Here is an 18,571-nt window from a genome sequence, read left to right as displayed (position 1 = left end):
TAGAACCAGTCGCGTTTTAAAGCCTCAGAGCGGATACATGAGTACGTGCAACCCTAAAGGATGTGGTCTGGTGCGAGATGAGGAAGAAGTGCACTGAGCTCTGACGAGCTCCATGCAAAGAACTCGCTGTACGTTACTGAAACGGAGAAAAGACTGCTGTGAATTTGGATGTTAACCCTTTTATTTTGAGAGCGTGTAATGTTTCTGTAAAGATGCATTGAAGATAAAAGATGGACGTGGAGGAGACTGGTGAAACAAGGACTTCCTGGTATGGTTTTACCTTATTCTACTTTAGGGTACCACATATTGTATATTAATGCTTAAATCGGTCTGGGGCGAGCTTCAAAATCTAAGAGTACAGCACACTTACATGTAGGAGACAAATTGTATTAGAAGTTGGTACACATCAGGTTCAATGATAAAGGTTAACCCTAAGTATTCAATACTTAAGTGTTTATCTTTATTTAAATAATTTACTTTTCTATAACGTGAGGCACAGATCTGTTAAATGAATCATGATGGCACATTAGGAACTAGCATCCAGTCAGATACTCAGTGTTGTTTCTAAGATCTATGTCAAGTATAATAACTTATTACTAACTAATATCTATCTGTTTTTTTTTTGTTGTTGCCCTTTTTAGGTCTGCAGAGACGCAGTCCATCCCCTGTGACCATGCTGGGGTTAGTTACACCATCTAACTTATTTCTTTCACCTCCAATTTCTCATCTAAAACCTACATGGGCACTCTCTTAAAAACCAAGAAACTCACTGTCTTGTAAATTTCTTCTTTTTAGAAGAAGAGAAAACAAGACCCTGAACCTGTTATCAGAATCATGGAGGTGAGTGATGTGTCACATGCACCATTAAAACCCTAGTGCCTCTTCTTCATCTTTAAGTCTCTCCCTGTAACTAGCGGAAGTTAATCAACAATACCTTTGTGACCACAATTCTGAGTGCAGAGCTGACGAGAGATGTGAGCTTCATGTTTAGCTGTGTTGCCACAAGCTCCCTGAATACACAAGCCTCTAAATGTTGTTTAATACCCTGTTTTAGCCCCTAATTTCCCACTTTTTGAGATTATTTGTTTTGCTGGCATCTTTATCACATGTATAATAAATGCAAACATTTTTACTGCAAGTACTTGAATACATCTTACTCTGATACTACGCTGACTATACAGCTGATATGGTTCGTGTGGCACAAAACGGGCGTCTTGTATTTTACTACAGAGGCACAGCTTCAACCCTTCTTCCTCTTTGAAAGAGTCACACAGGAAACGAGAGAGCCGCACCATGCAACATCTCACCCTTCTCGACATCTCTCTCTTTCCTGAACACACACATTTTTCTGTAGTAAACTGTTTTTCACTTTGTTATATGTCCTGTTGTGTTTTATCAGGATGAAGAGGAAGATGAGGAGGCTGAGATGTCTGACAACATGAGGGATTCAGAGGTGAGGTGTTTCACTTTTGCAGGTAGCAGATGTGCATTCAGTTGTTTTAAAGTCTTCTAATGTACCGCCAGTAATAGTTGGATGAATAACCCACCCTGATAAGCTTGAAGATCATTACATTCTTCCCTTTTTTTAATGTTGACTTCTTTTAGGAGCCCAGTAACAAAAGGGTCAAACCTGTGGTTAAGTCCAACAGCCTAACCGGTGTCATAACCCCGGTGAAGACCCCTGCTCTGAAACGCTTTGGACTGTCCATTTCGGTAACAAGTCACAAACACACGCACACACCTCTTATGCAAAATGAATACAACATATATACTGACAACCGTCAACTACTACTATTTTCACAGCGGTCCATTAGTTTCCGCACAGAGGCTCGACCTTTGCCCCCGGCTCCCCTGCGCACTCGCACCAAGGCCTCGTCGTTTCCACGCCGACGCAACAGCCAATGTTGGAGTGATACTGTGGAGAGTCACGACCTCACTGCAAAGGAGATCAAACGACAAGAGGTGTGAGCTGCAGGAACTATACTTTTTGGGCTGGGAAATATATAGATGTTATATCAATATACTGTATCGATACACTGTATGAGGCTAGATCTCGTCTAAAATGTTCAATATCGCAATAAGTGTTGTAGTAATAGTAATAATCGCAATAACTGTTATAGCTCTTCCTTTATTTTCCATTACCCATCTAGTGATTATATCCATGTTATTGATGATTAAGTATAAAAAATCTCATTGTGTCAATATTTTGTAAAAGCGTCAATAGTCAACCCTACAATATCGATGTATTTGGTTAAAATTATTGTGATATTTGATTTTCTCTATGTCGCCCAGCTGTAGGTTATTTAATATTAAGCAATGTTTTTTGGAGGGTATGTGGGTCAAGTTGTGGGGCTGTGGTTGGAGGGTGACTAGTGCCTACTCTTTACATCTGTGAAGCAGCTCTACACTGCACAGGGATTTTGAAAGAGGATGTGAGCTGGCACTCAACTTCCTTTATTGAACAATCAGCTGTGAGAGCTCATGCTGGCTGCCTCTGTGGACTTCACGTTGTATCCAGGCGTGTGTTTGCATGTGCATGTATCCACATGTCAGTGTGCGTGTGTCTCTTGCAGGTGATCTATGAGCTGACTCAGGGTGAGAAACAACTCATTGAGGACCTCAGTCTGGTCAAGAAGGTACTTGTTGACTAAAACAATAGCATTTAATCTCTATTATTATTACAATATCAGAGCCATTTTGCTGATCTGAGCTTCTCGCACTTGTTATGGTACTGCATTCGTTCTTTCCTTACCTTTGCCTCCTGGTCTCCATGTGCTACCAGGTGTACTATGAGCCCATGCTGAAGTTGGACATCCTGACGGAGAGTGAGCTTGGACAGATCTTTGGTACACTGGATTCTCTCATTCCTCTCCATCAAGGTGAACCATCTCTCTGCAAGGCACACTCTCCCATTTGTCTCATTGTTCTGACTCTGGGTTTTAAGTCTTTAACCCTCTGACGTCTAGGGGCATTTAACATTTCTTCTTAAATTCACCTTTTAAGGGTATTTGCATATAACTGATCCCAATGTGTTATGGCAATAAGGTCACCAACAAAACTCTGCTTTCTGTAAAGTAAAGCCCAAATCTGTTCCAGAGCAACGTGTTAAGAGATACTTTGGCCCTTAAGCTTTTTGAAATTTCTCAAATCTTTTGAGGGAACATACCTACACTCATTTTTTTGGTGCTTGAAAGAAGTTTACAAAAGTGCTGGGTATACAAAAGCAGCTTAATATATTGATAAAATAGTATATTTTGTAATATCGCCTTCAAGCAGTAGTGTTGTCAAAACATTGCTTGGACTCGCTGGTGCAGCTTTTGTCCTAAAAGGGGTAATATTTTATTTCCATTGGTATTTTACATCTTCTTTGGATTTCTCATTTTCTGTTTGGATCTTAAGTTATTCAACAAGATTTATCATGGGAAGCATGTGACGTTATCAAATAAACGTTTTAGTATCATTATCAACCCCCTAATTTCCTAATCATGTATAAGGTAATCATGGCTAAGTGAAAATTAAAATATAATTGTTGACTTTCATTGTTTCACACTGTTCTGTCCAAATTAACGATTCCAAGTAAATTCAATTTTGGTTAAATTCAACTGTCATATTGAAGGTTTTGCCATACATATATGATGGCTTTTTTTTGATGAGATTCATAACAGTGGACTCCCACTGCATCAAACATCAATTTTTACAACATGTATGCATCTTCCCTGGAACTATGACCTGGTTGACTGAGATATTGGTTTTAACTGTGTTGTTCATACCCAAAATCAAAAATGGAAAGCCTTTCAGGGAGAGTGGTCTTTTATTTACTAGTGGTTGCATGCTATAAGTGAGTGAGATGTTGCAGATGATGCTTGTCTTTAAGTAAAGGAGGTAGAAGGAGTTGAGTGTGATGTTCATCTGTCTCTGAGCTGTAGTAACCCAGACATTCAGTTGGGAAAAATCTATTAGAATTCGACAATATGAGTGTGCTATCTTTATTTTACACCAGATCTTCTGTATCGTCTTGAGCGGCTGAGGGGATTAGAGAAGACAGTCGGAGAGGTGGGGCCTACTCTGATGAACTGGGTGAGTATTTCCATGGAAACCAATGACTGAGAGATAAAAAAGAGAAAATGACACAACCCACTGCACTATCTCCAGTTCCTGTTTTTTAACCCGATTATGTTCCTCTCCGAATCACAGTCACTGAGTTCAGCCTGTGTTATTCTCTGCTTCTTTTTTTCATTTTAATGTAATCTTCATTTTAGCGGGCAGTCTCAGGACATCTGATTAACTGGCTACACATTCTCCTTTGTCTGCAGTTTCCTTGCCTGGAGGCCTACGTTACATACTGCTGTAACCAGGTGTGGGCCAAAGCGCTGCTGGACCAGAAAAAGAACGAGAAAAAAGTAGAGCACTTCCTGCGCTTGTGCCAGGAGTCTTCATTTAGTAGGAAACTGGACCTGTGGAACTTCCTGGATCTCCCTCGGAGCCGTTTGGTCAAATACCCCCTCCTGTTGAAAGAGATACAGAAGTGCACGCCTCCAGAGCACCCGGATGAAGACACCTTGTCTGATGCTGTGAGTTGATGTCCTGCACATTCATGTTCAGGATTTTTTTAGAAGGTTCTTCTGAAGGATTTCCACATTGGCAGTTAACACAAAAGCTGTTTAGATAGAACTGAGTTTCCTTTATATGAACTAATAAAAGGTTTCCTTAAAAATAATCATCACTAATAAATGGTACATTATGGTTGATTAAACTCAAGTTAATTTGACTGTTAACAAACAATAAAATGAGGACTACTAATGCTTATTTATTAGTAGTAATGGTTTAATTTATTTTAACAGTTTATTGTTGTACACATAACATTTTATATATTATATACAGGTTTCGTTTACAATATACTGTTTTAACTGTAGAGAGGATTGTATTACCTTGTTTATGGTAAATAAATACTTTGCAAAGCATCTATATATAACCGGTATATAACATTTTTTAGATAGATATTATCAGTGCACAAATGGTACAATAATTGATGTCTTTTATAAATCACCAACAAAATATTTATTTGGGCCAAATAATGTTACTTGATGCTTTATAAGCCACTTATTAGTCATTACCAATATGTTATAAGCATTAGTTGTTTTATAGATGGTTTAGAAAAACAACTATTAACCATTGACCAAGTATTGTCTATCTATGTAAATGTATGAACTAATTATTGGATAAACTAACAATAAATTAACATATTCTATGTTATTTGTTGTTAATTGTCACAGATTACTTTAAATGTATGGCAATTTAAATTATAATTTCATTGTCTAACAGAAAAAAATAACTTAAGTTCAATTTACTATTTATTTACAATGTATTAATACTGTTTTCATAAAGTGTCAGTACTGTCTCAAACACAGTAAACCTCTAATTATGTATTACTACAGATGTTTATTATAGGTGGTCAGATTGCTCTTGATAATAACACACTAATCCAGATTATTAAAATGCAGTACTGTTCAAATATCTATTAGTACAGAAGAAATATTGTTCATTTAAGTTTTTATATATAGGTTTTATGCTTTTCTTTCCTTAATATGAAATCCATCAGACATTTGGCTTAAACTTCTAAAATACTTTGCACGTCCAAAAGGCAGCAATAGAAAAAAGTTTTTTGAAACATGAACTTCAGTAGCCAGTGATTCTGTGATGTGACATGTTCAGCAGGTCCGCAATGACTTTATACTAGAGGTGTAAAAACGATCAATACATCGCGGACATGGACCATGCTGCATCAAAATCAGCCAGGTGCTGTATCTATATCAGCCGGGCCATAATCAATTATTTCTGGTTACAATTTATTGTAGGCCTAACAATATTTCTGTTGACATATTCTGTTACGTTTTGCACATTCAGGAAGTGTCATGTGCTCAGTGCTGTAGTTTAATTATCCAATTTGTTTAGTATTAGAGCACTGTAGAATTTTTTTTTTTTTGAAGCTTAAAAGCTATGAATTAAATATCCAATAAGGCTTTAATAACAAAATGTAATTGATGCATCGGGATGCATCGAGATCTCGACTCGCTGACATGATAATCGTAATCGAATCGAGAGATCAGTGAAGATTCACGCCTCCACTTTATACTGTAGACGACTTAAGGAATGATAAATGGAAAATAAGTTCAAGAGACCCCTTTGCATTTGACTCGCCTGTAGTCTTTTAATGGGGAAATTAAAAGTTTACACATGAAACAGGGTGCTATCAAAGTAAACATGTGTTTATTTACCCATTGCTTTAATATATAGTATGAGTTGTATTCTATTCAGAACCCAACTAAGATCTTACATGCTGTTTTTATCACCAAGATGACACACAAAATACATTCATTTTGTGTAAGACTACTTTGTTCTGTTCAGTTGGAGCTGATCCATAGCATTGTGGCGGAGGTGAACAAGAAGACAGGAGAGGCGGAGTGTCAGTTCTACAGGCGGGGTCTCATCTACCTCGAAGAGAGTCAGAGACTGCCAGAAATCCAGCTCTCGCGCTTCCTCTACTGCCACGGAGAGCTCAAGAACACCAAGGGCCAGGTAGCGGCTCTCTGTTTATGTCATGTTGAACTACTCTAGGGTTCCTTTGATTGACCTTTGGTTGTTGATTTGTTTAAATTTTAACTGACAGGTGGATCCATATTCTTACATTCCTTTGCTCCTCTCTGATCTTTACATAAGCCCTGTGTGACCCTTTTATTTTGAAACTGTACTTTGTAGGATCTTGTTTTGTAACCCTGCCAAGATGTTACTCTGTATACTGTCTGTATAATGGAGGATTTTTATAACAACGTAAAAACGTGTGTGCGTGTGCGTGCCTGTGCGTGTGTGTGTGTCCCTCCTCTGTCAGCGGCTGCATGTATTCCTGTTTGAGCTGGCTTTGGTGCTGACCAGGCCGGGGGAGGACAGAGACGGAGGCCAGCTGTTCCATGTGTACAGACAGCCTCTGCCCAACGACTTGATAAATCTGGAGGAGATCCCGGATGGGGAGGCTGGTGGGGGGGGCACCTTCAGGGGAGCATTCACTGGAGGAAATGATAAAGGTAACAATTGCATACCAACATCTTGAGATCAATCAATATCAATAAATAAGGTATATGTTGTATTACTGTGTTGCAAACTGCGATGTAGTAAATGACAAAACGATGCCATGTGGCAGAAAAAAATGTTGTATTAAGATCACCCCCCCCCCCAAAAAAAGTATCGAGGTTTGCAGCGAATTGTGGGTGAAAAATCGTGAACCAAACCAAGGTTTGGTGTATCGTTACAGCCCTATAAATCAGTTAATTGATATTAATAGCAAAAGGTCTAAATTGAGATGCTTTGACCAGCTAAATGATCAACTGTTTCAACACTACAGCAATGTATATGTAACACGAGTGAATTTCTTACATTTACATTCTTTATCAAAGTAAATTTTTTCAGGTTTATTTCCATCTTTTGTTTCACGTTTGCCAGATAAAGAAGGGTGTAATTTAGGCTACAACCAAACCCATAGATTGAGAGAAAGCCGTGCTACTCCACCCCATTATTCAAATATTTGTTCTTTTTACTTTATTCATATTATTATTTCATGTATGCTGTATGTATGTATATTTTTCCTAGTATTTCATTTATATTTATATTCTGTGCTTTGTGACAGATTCTGCTTAACACCGGAATTTCCCATTTTTCTTGGGATCAATAAACATCTATCTATCTATCTATCTATCTATTAGTTAACGTGAAACCTACAACCTTGATTCCATTTTATTAATTTCCTTCCTCCTCCTGCTCCTCTCTGTCCCTTCATCTCCCAGTGAAGAACTGTTTCCGTGTGAGCAGCAGAGGGCGCTCCAAAGCTCACCCATACAGCCTGCAAGCCAACGACTCCTTCAGCAAGCAGCAGTGGATCACCTGTCTGCGCCAAGCCATTGTCCGGTCCCGGGACAGAAACGCTCACACCATCCAGTCGCAGCTCTCCCCCATCCCTGATCCCGCCCTGTATCACATAGCAGATCTCAGCCTCAGCTCAGACACAGAAATGGCAGACCACACCAGTCGCTGACTGATGATCAGCAGGCCTGGGGATGGGCTATGGATCTGTACATTGACATTGGAGAGAATAAAATATGGACTTGTGATATGGTTATATTGTCATATGGTAAATATGGTTTGTGAAAAGATGATTGTGCTTACTTACACGTAGAATTTCCTATACGGATTTAGTCATTTCCCCTTTTTGCTGATGGATTGTGTGATTGTGTTGATGTTAACTGTACAGCTAGAGAACAGTATTACCGAATGTGAATTTACAGTGTATGTAATGTATTTTCGTTTTTTTTTTTTTTAATAAACTGACACTTGAAAGTTTTTTGGAGCTACTCGGGAGTACTCAAAGACAAGTCTAAGTATAGACAACAAGATCCACAAATAAAAGATTAGTGATGATTATCCTCCCCCCTCCCCTCCTCATCTCTGCCTCGACACCAGTGAGGGTAGGAGAGAGAGGTAGACTTTCAGTTCTAGACTACAGTCACACAGTGAAACAGTAGATGTCCCCTTATGCATTTTTAACTGCTCAGCAGGTGATGGGAACAGTTTGGTCGGGACAGTTTGTCCACAGATAGAGTGACCAAGTGATCAGGTGAGTCCAAACCGCTCTGTTTATTTGCTAAAGCTATACTATTTGTCACAAAATATTTGCAAACTGGCAAGATTTTACTCTTTACCTGCACAAAACCACAATTAGAGTGTCAATTTGGCTTTGATAACGTCTCAGAACATACCTTGGTTGTGACGGTCTGCATATTCTGTTTTATAGGTTATAATCTTGACCCTTTAGTCAATGAGCACTGGAGGTGAGGTCTCCAGAAATCATCTCTTTTTGTTTATATGTGTCCTGAAGCTGATAGGTTAATATCTGGATTTATCGAGGTCTGTCAGACCTTGACTTGTATTGTAATCATGAGACAGAATTGTGAGGCAAGGTAGATCAACATGGATCTATGCAAGATGAGGATTTACCTTCAAAGGGATGCTCATTAGCAAATATATCCTTTTGCTCTCATCTATGAATAACATCCCTTGTCATTTGCTTGAAAAAAAGAAAAGAAAAAGACTCTTTCTCCCTTTTATTTTATTTTTTACCACCACCACATTCTCCTCACCTTTAACACTGCATGTGAAAGAAACCTGAGGCGGTGCAACTATCCCAGTTTGAGGTGTGTGTCTTCTATCTGTCTCAGGTGAAGTGGTCAAAAATTCTGGGGTGTACCAGTAAAATAGGATGCCCGGAGCCAGTGGCGTCAACGTTGAGGGCTCTTGTAAGGCCCTGTGTCGAACCCTGGTCTCTCAGAACGGACTCCAGAGAGAAACAGCCGACATCTCCCAGTCTGTCCTCTACACCTCTCTGATGGGCCTGCTTCTGGTTGCCGACAACGAGGTGTGCAGAACACAACGTCCTACAAACCTTTTAATTTATGCTCAAACTTTCAAGGCCGGGGGTCTCAACAATCTAACACAGGCTGAAATATTAAGTAAAGTACTTAATGTAGAGTACAATCCAACATGCATGTTTGAGCCCCTGTCAGCACTACTTGGTCTTTAATAGGATGAATGATTCAGTCTGACCTCCAGCTTGCCTTTCTTTTACGCTAATGGGATAAGAAGGCTAAATCTGTCCTTCCAATGCTAACTGTACACACACTGTACCGGCAGTGTTAAGTCAGAGAGAACATGCAACATGTCATAGAGACCCAGTCGGGGGTCATATGGGGTACACATAAAGTGAAACATGTTTACACAAATTGAAAAAGGCTGTGGTGTTGTTGATAGAGTTTGGGTCAATAGCTTCATGTGTTGTCTTTATTTTCCAGAAAACGCAGCTCACCATAGGAAGTGGAAGGGTTGGCCTTAGAAACATAGGAAACACAGTAAGTGTTAAAAGATGTTTTAAAGAAAGTACTTTAAAATAAAATTAATTTCCATAAACATGCTCACTTTCCTCATATACTTTGTCTCCAACTTAGTGTTTCCTAAACGCAGTAGTCCAATGTTTGTCTCACACACGTGGCCTACGGGACTACAGCCTCCTCAAGGCCTACAGGGATGAGAAGTTCTCCAAAGAGGAGGCTAAGCTCATGGAGGGTATGTTCCTGCTGTTCCCTCCTCTTACTTTTATGTTTTCATCTTTTCTCATTCCTCCCTGTCTTCCTGTGCTAGCTTTTTCTCAGGTGCTGTCAGGCCTTTGGGACGTAAATGAAGGGGACACAGTTGTAAATCCACGACAGTTTTACAGTCTATTTAAAGAAGCAGTGCCTTACTTCAGTGGATACAGGTGAGAATAGATAAAGTGTCTCTTTCCCCTCAAGGTTAGCTGCATCTTTCCTGGAGACTTGAATACAGTGCAACACGATATCCATTTCTATGTCAGCATAACTGTTTCAAGGACAAGAGAGGAACTGTATTCATTTTCCACTTTGCCTTGACTACAGATTGGTTTTGAAGGTGATACTTGTATAGAAATAGCTGCCTGTAACCGTGACATTAAGGAGGTCTCTGTCTCTGTGTTTAACCAGTCAACAGGATGCGCAGGAGTTCCTTAGGTTCCTTTTGGACAAGCTGCACACAGAAATCAACCGCAGACCCTACGTTCGGCGAACAGGGAAGGAGCCTGTACAAAACTTTGCCAGATTTCGGTGTGTGGGATTTTCCGGAAAAGATTCTGTCCTTTAAACTTTGATGTCCTTGGTTTGACCAAATCTCTCTTTCCTTCATCTCCTCCCTTAGGATTTCAGAAGAGGCAGCTGCCATGTGGAAGAAGCACTTAGAGAGAGATGACAGCAGAATAGTAGGTGAGTAGAGCAATCCAGTCATGGTGACTCATCAGCTTTATAGCATAAATGAAGACAACCCACTGATGATTCCTTCCACCCTCCTCCCAGACCTGTTCTCGGGCCAGCTGAGGAGTTCGCTGCATTGCTCAGTGTGCTCTCACTACTCCAACACCTTCGATGTGTTCTGCGATCTGTCGCTGCCCATCCCCAAGAGAAGCTCCGCTGGGCAGGTCACGCTGAGGGAGTGCCTGGAGCTCTTCTCTCAGGAGGAGAAACTGGAAAAAGACAATTCACCAGTAAGTTAACACAGAGAGTGCAAAACATGGTCATCAATGTGTCTCTAACTTTGGGATCAATGACACGGACTCTGTCAGCTAGGAATGGTTTTGTACTAAACACAACTTTTTATCCATCTGCAAGCCATACTTTTATTCATTTGACTCATTATAAAAATTCATGGTAAAAGAAACAACATAAAATACACCTTTACTGATCCCCAGCGGGGAAATTCAGTTTTTGCAGGAGTAGCCTTCAATAGAAACAACAAAGATAAAAAGAAAAGTATAGAAAGTACAGAAGTAAATGATAAGAGGTACAAAAGTAAAATAGAGTACAGTGATAGAGCATCAGTAGATAAAACAATGCAATAAAATATATTCATAAACATCAGACAACACAAGCACAAATAACAACAGTGGCAGATAAAACCTTCAATAAGCATTTCTTCATGTGTGTTTCAGATGTGCGAGAGGTGTAACAGGCATACAGAGTGCACAAAGCGACTTTCCATCCAGAGGTTTCCCCAGGTCATTGTGATCCGTATCCTTTGCAACAACTCTTACTATTAACCTTATTAACAAGTGATGATTTTATGTCAGAAGTTATGATGATGCTTAACAGTCTAAATCAGATCTGAACCGCTTTACCACGTCACGGTGGTCTATCAGTAAAAGCACAGTGTACGTGTCCTTCCCGATCACTAACCTGGACCTTGGATGCTACGGGCCTGTCGACTGTGGTAACAAATCCAAACCTTTCTTTTACTTTGTCTCATCTTTTTTACCATCCGTACAATATGTCCTACATGCATGCTTGATTCAACAATGTGCATTACCGTTAAATACTCAAACTTTTAAAATACAATCTAACAAAAAATAATGCCTTTTCTAATCAGCAGCTCATCCAAAGCTCATGTGCTACTTTTTAATTTGATATTTTAGTCATTTTTAAATGTGACAGATAAAGGGGTTTTCTTACAATAGGTAGATTATTCTATTCTTCAAACAAATAAATAACACAATACTGACACAATGGTAGTTCTAAATCAATGTAATAAGTGAGTCATCATGTCTATGTATGTCTCCACAGGCCCAGTTCTGTATGATTTATACGCAATATGTAACCACGCCGGGACGGTTAACATGGGCCACTACACAGCCTGCTGTTCAGATGAAAATGGGTGGTGCTTCTACAATGACACCAGGTGAGACCTACCTGCACCTTAATCCTTTTGTTTTAATATGCAATGCCCTGCCAACGACATAATCTATTTACAAAGGCCCAACTGTGGATGTGGGTCATTGGCTTTGAGACAATTAAGGCATAAACCTGGAGCTGGTTCTCATGATTACTCTCCATCTACCCACCTACAGTGTGACTCCAGTCTCAGAGAACCAGCTTCAGACCAACCAAGCCTATGTGCTGTTCTACCAGCGCAACAACAGCGCCACCGCCGTCAGGAAATAGACCCGAGACTGGCTGAGCCAAGCAGCCAATCAGAGCAACTTTACCTCCAGTGTCCATAGAAACAAATAGAAGCAGCAGTGCTGTAAATCTGAGATACGTGAACAGCTCCGTCTCAATAAAGCATGCCCTCGAATAAACTTTGAGAAGGAGGAGAGCAAGGCCATGCTCACTTTAAGAAGGGCTTGTGAGGTGACCTCGCCTTCTGAAACAAGGAGATGCTTCTGAAGAGTCTCACTGAGAGAGCTGAGGCAGCTGAGGTGGACTGCAGCCCTCTGAGCCCCACTTCTCAGGCAGGAGGGAGCAGTGTACTTGCACATGACGCAGAGTTCTTAATGTTAGATCCTTGTGATTCATGCTTGCGATGCAACATAAATCCAAATAAACAATGGGGAAACTCTTCAGTGGTATAGAAATTAGCCAAACTTTAATGACTCAACTGTGACAGAACTTTTTATTTTAAAATACAGTTTTGTGAAAATGTACAGTAGGATATGTGTAAATATCTGTAGGTTATGTTATGGGCAAGACTATGTTTGTCTCTCTTTATCCCCCCACCCTGAAAATTGAAAACAAAACAATGGGCTATATTTTTTGTCAAATTGAATTGTAATTTCTATGTATTCATATATGTACGTATATTTTTTTTTTTACACAGGTGAATGTAGCCTATTGTATTATTGATATTTAAAACCATCAATAAAAGATTAATGAAAAGAGTCCAATGATTAGACTTGACATTTTAGTTTAGTTATATTATTATTCATGTTCCATTGTTTTACTATATATTATCAGTGACTGTATATTCCTAGGGTAAGAGGTATAAAATAATACAATAGTTAAATCATATTTATTGTGTTTTATTGATGCTTAAAGTTACGAATACACAAAATATCATACATTGTCATGGTATTAAAAAAAACATTTGTCCACACAAAAACAATGCATAGGCCTACAACAAAAAATAAAACAGAGGACAACTCTACACAGTCTGGAAATCCTGAACAGTTGTCCTCTGTTTTATTTTTTAGATTAGATTAGATTAGATTATACTGAAAAAAAAAAGTATAATCTAATCCAATCTAAAAATTAAAACAGAGGACAACTGTTCAGGATTTCCAGACTGTGTAGAGGAGACACAGAAGCCGTCAGAATAATTTTTGGGGATTATTTTAATTATATGAAGTTGTTTAAGAAGCAACTCTATTTCTACAGCGTGCATTTCCTGAAGCCTATGACGTCATTTTGCACATGCGCATTAGCGGTGGGCGGAGTTTTTCCAGTCGGTCAGGAAGAGGAGAAAGGCGGACACAGAAACATCAAGCGGTAATCTTACTCAGCTATAGCTTTTAAACTTTATACCGATTCTTGTTTCAGTCACATGAGTATTACAGTAGTGCGACGAATACCTTAGTTATAAATTCAGAGGGAATACCTTGAATGACAGCAATCCAAACCACGGGAAACACCGTTAGCTTTCTTGCTAGCTAATTTTAGCTGGTTTGACAGGCCCCGGAATACACTGCACAGCCTTTCATCAGGAATGGGAACACAGCACGGACATGCTATATGTTTAAAACCTCTACCTCTGAGGCAACCTTTCTCTTTGCAAGCCGGGTCGTTTTAGTTAAGTTTAATGTCGTACATCAGGATCTCTTTAATGAAACAAGATATAAGGAGACCGGTCTTATCGCGTTACTAACGCTGACTGAGCTGGTACTGCTAACGTGATGTGCCAGCCAGGGCAAACTATGAAGCCAAGGTTGTAATTGCACCGTTTGGGCTTAAAAGTCTTCTTCACTCTCTATGTGAATCTGTACACTATTGCTAAAACTGTTTGGTTGAATTATAAGTGAAGCGGAGTGACGTTTTATAACCTTGCTTAAAAGTATTACCCTTTAACTGTCTATGGTGTTTCCTTGTTTTGGTGTTTTTTTTTTTTTTTATAGATGGCTGCTATCAGGAAGAAGTTAGTAATAGTTGGGGATGGTGCATGTGGGAAGACCTGTCTGCTCATAGTCTTCAGTAAGGACCAGTTCCCAGAGGTCTACGTACCCACTGTGTTTGAGAACTATGTGGCAGACATTGAAGTGGATGGGAAACAGGTGAGACATAAAACACTTGCTGTAAACCGGGATCTGGGCAACCCAGATGGTGCTTGCAGAGACTGTATGGGTGCTGAGCAAAATCAGCACTAATCCTTAGTTATCCATAGTCATTATCCCATTGTCAAAGTTTGCATCATGTTTTGTTGTCTGAATTGAAAATGTAAACCAATTCAGGCTGCTAACCAACAAGTCATTTCAATAATGATTAATCTGTCGATTTATCAATTGTTTGGTTTGTGAAACTTCAGAAAATTGTGCAAAATGCATCATTTCATTCACAATTTACTACAGGCAACGCTGCACGATAATGGCCACAATGATAATTACGATTGAGCTCAAGATTAATTATCACAATTATTTGTTGATTTTAGCAAAAAACTAATTTCATTGTCACATAGGCTAATTTTAACTGCTGTCACATCCATGTTGGGCTACATTCTTGCTAATGTATGCTAATATGCGCATCAAGTTACATGATGTAACTGTGAAACGTTTCAGGCACCCCCACACGCTAGATCCATGAGTGAGAACATGGAAGAAGGGCTGCTGCTTTAGGTAGGTTCAGTGAATGCAGCAGCACTGCCATATGAAACAGTGTAGTTGTGTAGCTCTTATCAGCATAAGAACCTTAACTCTGTGACAGTTTACATGGGTTAAAGTAGCATTTAGATGTGGAGTCATACAGGCTAGTGACGTTATCATTGTCTGACCAACAGCCCAAAGGCCAAAGAGAATCAATTTACTACAACAGACACTAGGGATGGTCCGATACCTTTTTTTTTGCTGTACCGTACTGATCCGATATCACTGTGTCATATATTTTATGTTTTCACAGCTGTATACTACTATCACTGCATGGATGTGATATGATTTCTATATTTGTTGTTGGTCTGTGTCAGGTTAAACTCTTTGTGAAACATGAACAAACACAAACAATGTGTAGAACTTTATTTTATCATCCAGTTTGGCAGTCAGTTATAACGGAAAAGGACATAAATAAACTACTTTAACGTAGAATTTCTTTAGGGTTTCTTTACTTGCTATAGGTTCGGTGCATAAGCTCCAGCACTTACCGATACCGGCGTTTTAGGCTATATCGGAGGCGATACCAATACTGCTATCGGAACATTTTTAACGGACACTGAAATGCATCAAATTCTCTCATTTGAAACCATGAAATGCTTGGAATTATTTCTTGAAAAAATGATTAATCAATTGTCAGAATGGTTGCAGGTTACTATTATATACATTATATCAGTTGACTTGAGATTGCCTGTTTTTTCCTGCAATGGTAAAAAAAAAAACATACTAGTTTACTATCATAGAACTAAGTCTGGCATTTTTGCTTTAAAATGGACTTCTTTAAAATGACTGCAATCATTCAGTTCAATACTTTTCTGTATCTATATTTTCTGTATCTATCTTCCTATTAAGAATATTGTAATATTGGTCTGCTCAATCACTTACATGCAGTACATTCTTAATCTTATAACTTAAATGCTCAAATTACCCTCTTTACATATCCATCAGTCATGCATCTGTCTTGACATGTAACCCTCTCTCTCTTTTCTCAGGTAGAGCTAGCACTTTGGGATACAGCAGGTCAGGAAGACTACGATAGACTGAGACCTCTCTCCTATCCCGACACTGATGTCATTCTCATGTGCTTCTCTGTAGACAGCCCTGACAGTTTAGGTATTGTCTATGCATCAGTCACACCACTATGTGTCAAAGACATTGCTATTGTGAAATTGATATGTGTTACTAATTACTGCATTTCCCCCCCCCCCTTGACTTACTGTAGAGAATATTCCTGAAAAGTGGACACCTGAAGTAAAACACTTCTGTCCAAATGTTCCCATCATCCTAGTGGGCAATAAAAAAGATCTGCGCAATGATGAGCACACCAGACGAGAGCTTGCCAAAATGAAACAGGTCAGTTTTTTTTTTTTTCAAAAATCTGCTGGTAAGTGCATAAATGTTGGTAAGTGTAAAAATTGAAATCCTATCTCTGACACTTGTCTCCAGGAGCCTGTTAAATTTGAAGATGGCAAAGAGATGGCGAACCGCATCAGTGCCTACGGCTATCAAGAATGTTCTGCCAAAACCAAAGATGGTGTGAGGGAAGTCTTTGAGATGGCAACCAGGGCAGCACTGCAGGCCAAGAAACGTGGCAAGAAGTCTACCTGCCTTCTGTTATAGGCTCTTGGAGAAGAGGCAGCTTCCATTCAAATTTGACATAGGGGAGAAAATTGGGGAGGGCCCAGAAAAGTGTTGTGGATGCTCAATTTCTTATCACCCAATTATTCTCAGCAGATCTTAAATTATTTGATAGGCCCCAACATCTTATTCCTTGGTCTATACATTAGGTCAAGTGCCATTTTGCTCTCGCCTATCAAAAACTTTCAGATCTAGAAGTTTGTAGGGCACGTGGTGGGGTGTGATTGGAAGTTGAGTAGATGTAGACGGGGTTGATGTGCCATGATGGGAATGAAGTGAGAAAAGGTCCTGACCAGGCCAAAGACAATAGGGACATGCAAGAGAAAGACAGAAAATATAAAATATGTTGTAATTAAGACCTGTCTAAGTGGATTTTACACAGTATCGCCTACATGTAGTGCCTTGAGAGCAGTGGTCAAGAAGAGTTAGTTGTGGGTTAGGGATTCATAACTTAGATGGGGTATTATTTTGTAATTTGTAATGTCCACACATCCCATTTGTGAGTGCTTTCTCCCTGTCATTGGCTTTGCTTCTTCAGGCCCATATTCTGACTCAGGCGCTTTGCAGAGGTATGCCTAAACTAGATTGTATGAGATATTTTCCCATATTGAATTACTTACTGTGTGTGCGTGCGTGTGTGTACCACTGTATGGTGGTTTGATTTCTCCAGTGCAGGTCTGCATGCAGTGAATGTGTGTATATTTGTGTGGGTGTGTATTAACATATGTGTCTGTACTGTATGCATGGAAAGGCCTTCTGCGTCTCTGAACTAACCCCTCATTTTCATGCCAAAGTTACCCTTAATGGCCACATTTTATGGCTCAGATGGGTAATGGAATTAACAGCTACTCAGAGTGACATAAAAACTTTACTTTACTGGAAGACATTGTACTATACCTAGAGGCACAATCAGGTTAAACATATGAGTTTTTAGGACTTTTTCTGTATTCTTGTGGATTAATTTGATTAATTTAATCTCTGGGTTAAAATCATGTGTGGTGTAGTTGATACAATGAATATTCTTTTAGATAGATTATAGGTTTATCTTATTACTATAATGCCCATAATGTACTGTATGTCTTACAAGGCTTTGTAAGGACATGTTAGTGATGTGTATTTCAAGTTTGTCTTTTACTCAACTCTCCCCAGCCGTTCTCTGATGGTATTGTCATTATTGTACTATAACTTTTTATTGTTGTCTCTAATTTTCTTAGTATATTTTAATCATTTTACTTAATCCTGCTGTTATGATCAGTTTATGTCAGTTAAATGATAAATTGTAACCATAGTATTGTTTTTGTTTAGATAATTGAAAGTAAAGCATGGGTGCAAGGCTGGAAGTTTTGTGGGTGGGATTTGTTTCTTTGTGGGTTTTTTTTTTTTGTACTGTGACATTAAGATTTTTGTTTCTGGATGTTCTTTCTCTAAATAAAGCTGATAGGGTTTTCTGTTGTAAGGTATTTGTGTTCTTTCCATTTATTCATTAATACTTACAAGAATCTTCCCAATATTTATGGCGTTAATTTACTTTTTTCCCAAATAAAAAAAAAACTCATAACCCTTTAGAATAAATGATTCCATGATTTTATATCTGACATGTATGTACACATACGCATCAAATGCCAGTCGTGCGTTGTGTGCTAGTAG

At 39.1% G+C, this 18,571-nt stretch overlaps 3 protein-coding genes across 3 annotated transcripts; all 3 read left to right on the top strand.

Annotated features, from left to right (window-relative positions):
- The first annotated feature begins 10 nt into the window (after window positions 1-10).
- On the top strand, window positions 11-8,388 carry arhgef3l (Rho guanine nucleotide exchange factor (GEF) 3, like). Its single transcript, XM_034876744.1, has 14 exons — window positions 11-268; window positions 642-681; window positions 796-840; window positions 1,400-1,453; window positions 1,606-1,713; window positions 1,804-1,962; window positions 2,574-2,636; window positions 2,783-2,879; window positions 4,001-4,077; window positions 4,314-4,571; window positions 6,406-6,576; window positions 6,887-7,079; window positions 7,836-8,154; window positions 8,189-8,388. Exons 1-13 carry the CDS (start codon window positions 231-233, stop codon window positions 8,081-8,083), a joined length of 1,551 nt encoding a protein of 516 aa, XP_034732635.1. The 5' UTR covers window positions 11-230; the 3' UTR covers window positions 8,084-8,154; window positions 8,189-8,388.
- A 38-nt stretch (window positions 8,389-8,426) lies between these two features.
- Window positions 8,427-12,996, top strand: usp21 (ubiquitin specific peptidase 21). The gene is made up of 12 exons (XM_034876758.1): window positions 8,427-8,662; window positions 9,264-9,460; window positions 9,894-9,950; window positions 10,047-10,164; window positions 10,240-10,354; window positions 10,596-10,715; window positions 10,807-10,871; window positions 10,962-11,149; window positions 11,594-11,672; window positions 11,764-11,871; window positions 12,222-12,336; window positions 12,506-12,996. The coding sequence occupies exons 2-12, from the start codon at window positions 9,305-9,307 to the stop codon at window positions 12,597-12,599; spliced, it is 1,215 nt and encodes a 404-aa protein (XP_034732649.1). The 5' UTR covers window positions 8,427-8,662; window positions 9,264-9,304; the 3' UTR covers window positions 12,600-12,996.
- An 825-nt stretch (window positions 12,997-13,821) lies between these two features.
- Window positions 13,822-18,384, top strand: LOC117947657 (rho-related GTP-binding protein RhoA-C-like). The gene is made up of 5 exons (XM_034876796.1): window positions 13,822-13,922; window positions 14,546-14,701; window positions 16,279-16,399; window positions 16,509-16,639; window positions 16,733-18,384. The coding sequence occupies exons 1-5, from the start codon at window positions 13,848-13,850 to the stop codon at window positions 16,904-16,906; spliced, it is 657 nt and encodes a 218-aa protein (XP_034732687.1). The 5' UTR covers window positions 13,822-13,847; the 3' UTR covers window positions 16,907-18,384.
- The last annotated feature ends 187 nt before the right edge of the window (window positions 18,385-18,571 follow it).

This window comes from Etheostoma cragini, chromosome 7 (genome assembly GCF_013103735.1).
Source record: "Etheostoma cragini isolate CJK2018 chromosome 7, CSU_Ecrag_1.0, whole genome shotgun sequence".
In the NCBI taxonomy this organism is placed as follows: Eukaryota; Metazoa; Chordata; class Actinopteri; order Perciformes; family Percidae; genus Etheostoma; species Etheostoma cragini.
This window is presented reverse-complemented; position numbering and strand designations above follow the sequence as displayed.